The following is a 6,240-nucleotide window of genomic DNA, read 5'->3' as shown; positions in this document are numbered from 1 at the left end:
CATGCTGAATGAATTTTGGATATAAAATACAAGCACTGGAGAGTCTTTTCTCATTTACAGCATTGAAATCTGGAGTCAGGATTGGAGAACGATGACATTAAATAAAAATACAAGCATTGTTACTATAGATTAAGGCAATGCAAGGAATAAGGGGTGTGGCAAAAAGACAGAAATTTGATAGACACATTTATTTTAATAAAAAATCTGAAAGTGAACCTTGAGTACTTGTTACCTAAGAAGTGGTCCAATCAAGGATGTATGCACAGTGACTAGCATTAAACTTCTCATTTAATTCATCCATCAGATGTACTCTGCTTGAGCTCCTTCCTGTGCATATTAGTTGCTTCTCCAAGTTTGAATAAAAAGGAAATAAAACAACTAGAGCTAACCAGAATTTTATTTCTCATGAGAAATATATATATATGAGACATGAGAAATATATATATATTTGTCAAAATGACATTGTTTTCACTAAAGTTTATGATCCACTGAAAGCAGGAATACTTTATTCTAAATTCAAATTTGAAAGGCTCACCCTTAAGGTAAGTGGGGGAGGGATGTTAGCAAGAACTAGACCACTTGTAACACATTTCATAAGCTACAATTTTAATATGAAGGAACCAGCAGACCAGCTTCTTTCTAATAAGTTAGTGGCAAATTGTGTGTCATGTTTCAGATTGTGATTCTGTTTCTAGGACACTTCAGACCCACTGTCTCAGTTAAGATTCTTCACCAGAGTGGCCCACACTGCTCAAAACTGTCTCCATGAAGATACTCTCTGGCCAAAGTTTATCTGTAAGGCTCTTTTCACTTCTTTGTTCCTCAGGCTGTAGACAAGTGGGTTTAACAATGGTGTAAGAATGGTATAAAACAGGGACAAAAATTTACTGGAACCAACCAAACTGCTAGATTTGGGCTGGAAGTATGTCAAACCAGCTGTGCTGAAGAATAAGACAACCACAGTGAGGTGTGAGGAACAAGTGGAGAAAGCTTTGCTTTGCCCCTCAACTGATGGCATCTCCAGGATGGCAGTGAGGATTCGAATGTAGGACCAAAGTATAATCACAAAAGGAATCACAACAAATACTGTAGCAGAAGCGAGGGCCTCTATTTCAATTAGGTGGGTGTCTCCACAGACCAGCTGCAGAACTGGTGGAGCATCACAGAAGAAATGGTCAATCTCCAGAGGAGGGCAGAAAGGGTGGTTAAACATCCACACCACATGCAGTAGAGTCACAAGACTGCTGCTTAACCATGCAGTGGCCACTAGCTGAAAGCAAATCCCTCTATTCATAACAACTGTATATGCCAGGGGGATGCATATTGCAACATATCGGTCATAAGCCATCAATGCCAGGAGGCAGCATTCTGCTCCCCCAAAGGAGATAAGGAAATATATCTGTGCAGCACAGCTGGACACTGAGATGGTTTTCTCCCTAGAAAGGTGGTTGACCAACATTCCAGGAATGGTGACAGAGGTGTAGCTTATCTCCAGGAAGGATAAGTTCCTGAGAAAGAAATACATGGGAGTGTGAAGGATGGGATCAATCAATGTGACTATAATGATGAGAGCATTCCCAAGCAGGATCAGCAGATATATGAGTAGAACCAATGCAAAGAATAAAACTGGCAAGTCAGGGAGACTTGAAAATCCTGAAAGGATGAATTCAGTCACAGTTGTTTGGTTTCTTCCTTTCATGTCTTGAACGTATTTTATGTCCTGAAAAGGTAAAACCTTTCAGATGCCGTGGAAGTGGGAAACCTTGGTAGATGCTAATGATGAAAACAACAACAACAACAAAAAGAACAAGAAGAATATATATTTAATATGTGTATTATTAATGCTATCCATCTTACATTATATATGTGTGTATTATATCCTGTAATATTGAATAATGTGATATTATTAGTACCAATGGATGGATTAATTGATCAATCAATCAGTTGATGCAATCTTATTGAGCTAGCTACCTCAATAAATAAATTTTATGTTACAGTTAGATAGCATATAATCAACCTCTATTTCTCATTCCATCATCTAAAACATTTTTCTCCCACATTCTCCCACTATAAGCTGTAAAAAAACTCTTATGACCCCTATATCTGTATTTTCTATGATGAGCATCAGTTGCTTAGGCTAGAAATACATCTGGACACTTTTTACTATTGCATCTACATTTGGTTGTCTTCTTTTCCCTTTCTGGTTTGGTTTTATTATTGCCAGTTGTATTCTTGTAGCCACTTGTAATCACATTCTGTTTCCATGAAAATACGCAGTTCAGACATGTATGTTCATCATGTCCCTCTTTGCACTGTGGTAATTTAGAGGAAAATCAGGACTGACAATAATTCTTTTAGTTTTCAGACCAAGAAGTTTTACACCTACCTTTTGAACAAGTATTGGCTGTTTGCTGCCTCAAAACTCTCTCTACAAATGTAAGGGTTAAATAACTTCATGCCCAGCTTTGGGACCTCTCTATCACATACCTTTGGGTAATTATGGGAGTGCTCATTACCATTTACATAATTACCATATTCAGAGCTTCACTGTTCTCTCATTTTCCTGCTCATTGTAAAACTGTTGATTTGAATCAAGATATTGTAGATTTGCATAGTAAGCAGTACATGATGGGTGCAAATTGGTAAACTGGGATCATAAATGATTCTTATGTAGTTTTCAGGCACCGATGTCACAGAAAGAGATCCAGGACCAGGATTCTGTATGCATTTTATATTAGATAGGCGTTGCATTAAAATATGGGGAAAAAAAAACAAAACAGAATTGAGAGCTGGGACTACAACCAAGGAGCCTCCTCTCCTAGAAAAGTGCTCTCCTGTGCTTTCTAAGTTAGAGATACCTCAGGGAGAAATCTGCATTTTGTCCCAAAAGCAAAATCTAGTTCTTTGGTTTAACAGGTTATAATATTGGGTGAATTAATAAACAAAAAAAAAAGAGAACTAGACCCAGAAAAATAACATTTGAAATATGTTTAGGCATCTAGGGAAGAAGAAAGCAGCTAGCACAGTGATACTTAAACTTCTAGCCCTGTGGGCTGACTGAGTGGCATAAGGTTGGTTGGTGGGCTGGGTCAGCAACATGCAGGGCCAGCACACAGGCATGATATGATCCCACATGACATATCTATGTGCCAGACTGACCCAGCACATCCCAAAGCCACACTCCAGATCTGGCCACACACTGACCTCATCCTGTGCACTGTTTCCTGCAGCAGAATGATCCCTTGCATGAGCTCCATTGTGGACTGGTGATCTAGTGTGCAGGAATCTATTTCTTCTTGCTTAGGATCTTGCAGCAGAAAACACATAAACATGCGTATATCTACGACTATTCAAGGAAGTTGAATACAATGGACCACGTCTAGTCCACCAGGTGACAAGTGACAGAGGGTCAGGCATGGGGAGACGGAGGGCGGGGGGGTCTGGTGCCTTGCCCCTCACTGCTGTTTTGCAGGGGTAATGAATTTAACACAATGCTCCAATAATTAGGTTCTATACATGGAAGATTATAGAAAAATATTTTTCATGTATATAATCTAATTCAAGTGGGGGTCATCTTGATTTTGGGTAAACATGGTATGTTATTAGTAAGTGGCTTTTAAAGTAACTTTTAAAACTATCTGAAACAGGGATTGTTGGCAAATCCCAATTTATGTTTATGCACCTCAGTGGCACATGGGTAGCCATGGAAATGGCTTTTTGTTTTGTTTTGGGGTTTTTTTTGCATTTTTACGTATCTTAGATTCTCTTTCCACTTGTAGAGGTATACATGTATGAATTCACTAACTGAGCATTCTCAGAAGACTCCACTATGGTTGTATAGGCTCTGTGGTGGAATAGGATAACCTGTATGTGTAGCTGCACTTATGTCCCTGAAAACTACATTGGGTGGGGGAGAAACCTGGTTCACAAATATTTGTCAAAGGAGAAGAATCCTTCCACCTCTTAACCCAAGGGCCTGGTGCTTGGGGCACTTCCTTGTGGAGTGAGAGACCTAGCTTCTGTCCCTCCCCAACCACTGTCCTGAGAAAGTTTAAACCTGCATTATCTCTCTCCCAGTCAAAGTTGTGTCTTCCAACATTCTTATTGAACATGGCCTACCAGCCAGCCATGAGAAAGAGATGTGGGGCCTGGAGGACACATACAAAGCAAAGAGATTGTGGTTCATTGAGGCTAAATGAGGAAGGTCACTTGTTCTGGATTCAAATTGATTTTTTTTCTGCACCTGTCAATAAATATTCATGGAGAATCAGCCAAAGAGCCAGGGCAAAGAAAAACTTCTTCCTACAGCAGTAACCAAAGAAAGACTTATTTATTTCTGATATACAAATACAAGAATCCTTCTATCGTTTAAATAAGCCCATTTTAATGAAGAACCTTTCTTTGAACACTGTTTTATGATTATAGATAGTTATAGTATTTTTTCCCATTCACAAGTTGATAAAGTATCTCATCCCATCCATTCAACTTTCCTACATGCCCAGATGTAGTTGGTATGATTCATATGTTCAGGGGAAACTTAACTTTATGCTTAGATGCCCAACTCCTATAGAGTGCCTCTGAGGGCATGTCTACATGAGACACTTAACTTTGAATTAATGTTTTTTACTGCCAAGTAAGCATGTGTGTTTACACTTGCACATGCTCACTTCACAGTAAACTTCCCTAATCACTTGTAAATTTGCTACCTGCAAATGCAAGTAGCAAATTTATTTGGGATTAGTAATGGTGCCATAGTACTCGTGTAGACACCTAACTGCAAGCAAAACCTGCTCCCAGTCAGCTGTCCACTGGGGGCAGCAAATAGCTCCCTGCCCCGGAAGCTGCTTGCTGCCAGGGAGGGCTCCATGTCCTCCTGCCCCAGAAGCAGGGAACTCCAAGCCCTCTGTTCCCCAATCGTGATCGGGGAGGGGTCGCTGGGAGATCCTTATCACCCAGCCTGAGCTCTGCGGAGCTCAGACTCTGAGACAAGGGTCTCTCAGCCCAAGCCCCACAGCTGCAAAGCTCAGGCTAGGAAATAACAATCTCCCAGAAGTGGCCCTGTGGTTGTGGAGCTGCTGCTGGGAGATAAGGGTCTCGCAGCCAAAGCCCCATGATTGCAGAACTTAGGCTGAGAGATAAGCATCTCTGAACAGCAGCCCTACAGTCATGGAGATGGTGCTGGGAGATAAGTGTCTCCCATCCCAAGCTGCAAGACTGGGGGCTGACACTGGGAATTGCTCCCAGCAGGGGCAGGGGAGCCTTTTCCCTTCCCAGCTGTGAAGAAGCCATCATAGGGCTTATCTCAGGAGATACCTGCATGTGTGCTCCAGCTGACTGTGGTGGGAGAGAGAAAGATTTCACTTGTTTGCTCTGATATATGGATACCCTTGTGAAAGCTAGTAATGGGTCACACAAAAGTGTGTATACATATGTGTCTGGAACAGCCTGCCACCGAAGGTGGTTCAAGCGCCTTCATTGAACACCTTCAAGATGAAACTGGATGCTTATCTTGCTGGGATCCTATGACCCCAGCTGACTTCCTGCCCTTTGGGTGGGGGGCTGGACTCGATGATCTTCCGAGGTCCCTTCCAGCCCTAATGTCTATGAAATCTATGAAATCTATGAACATGCATGGACACATATGTGCCTGCATAGGTGGATCTAGTACTTACTAAAGGGGGTGGCAGCATATTTTCCCTTTAGCTTTTGAAGGAGTGGAGGCAAAATGTGGCTGGACCCCAGGCCAGTGGGGTACAACAGGCAGCAGACACTGGAAGAAGGAAACTGCGTGCTACTCCCACTGTTCCCAACTGAACCCAGCAGCTTGTGTAGTTGCTGTCTGTAGCCCACAGCTGCAGCAGGGGGGCATCCAGGAGCAGGAAACCTGCTCACTGCTACTGCTGTTCCCTAACAAGCCTGGCATCCCTTTCAGTTAAAGCCCCTGGCTGGAATAGGGAAGGAGGAGCTCTGGGCCTCCCTGTACACTCAGATCAGCTGAGGACAGTGGTAGCTGCAAAAGAAAAGGCAGTTACTGCACCACCCCCCACCACCCAAATCTGCATACATGTGCCCACACGCATACAAATACAGATGCATAATGAGAACATTCCAAAAAAAAGCAGAATGGCAGAATGGAGATGGATTCATTGAGAAAAAAAGAAACTTATCAGATCCTAGTGGCTCCTTGGCTGTCTGAGATTATTTCTAATGATTCATAAGCTACACTGTAACTCAAAAAGA

The 6,240-nt window shown here is 42.0% G+C and overlaps 1 protein-coding gene across 1 annotated transcript; it reads right to left on the bottom strand.

The window, feature by feature from the left end:
* Nucleotides 1–751: 751 nt before the first annotated feature.
* On the bottom strand, nt 752–1,699 carry LOC102383740 (olfactory receptor 10A4-like). Its single transcript, XM_006035996.1, has one exon. It carries the CDS (start codon nt 1,697–1,699, stop codon nt 752–754), a length of 948 nt encoding a protein of 315 aa, XP_006036058.1.
* Between the last annotated feature and the right edge of the window lie 4,541 nt (nt 1,700–6,240).

Source organism: Alligator sinensis, unplaced genomic scaffold (genome assembly GCF_000455745.1).
Source record: "Alligator sinensis unplaced genomic scaffold, ASM45574v1 scaffold186_1, whole genome shotgun sequence".
Lineage (NCBI taxonomy): Eukaryota > Metazoa > Chordata > Crocodylia > Alligatoridae > Alligator > Alligator sinensis.
Note: the sequence above shows the minus strand (reverse complement) of the source record. Positions and strands in the feature narration are given on the sequence as shown.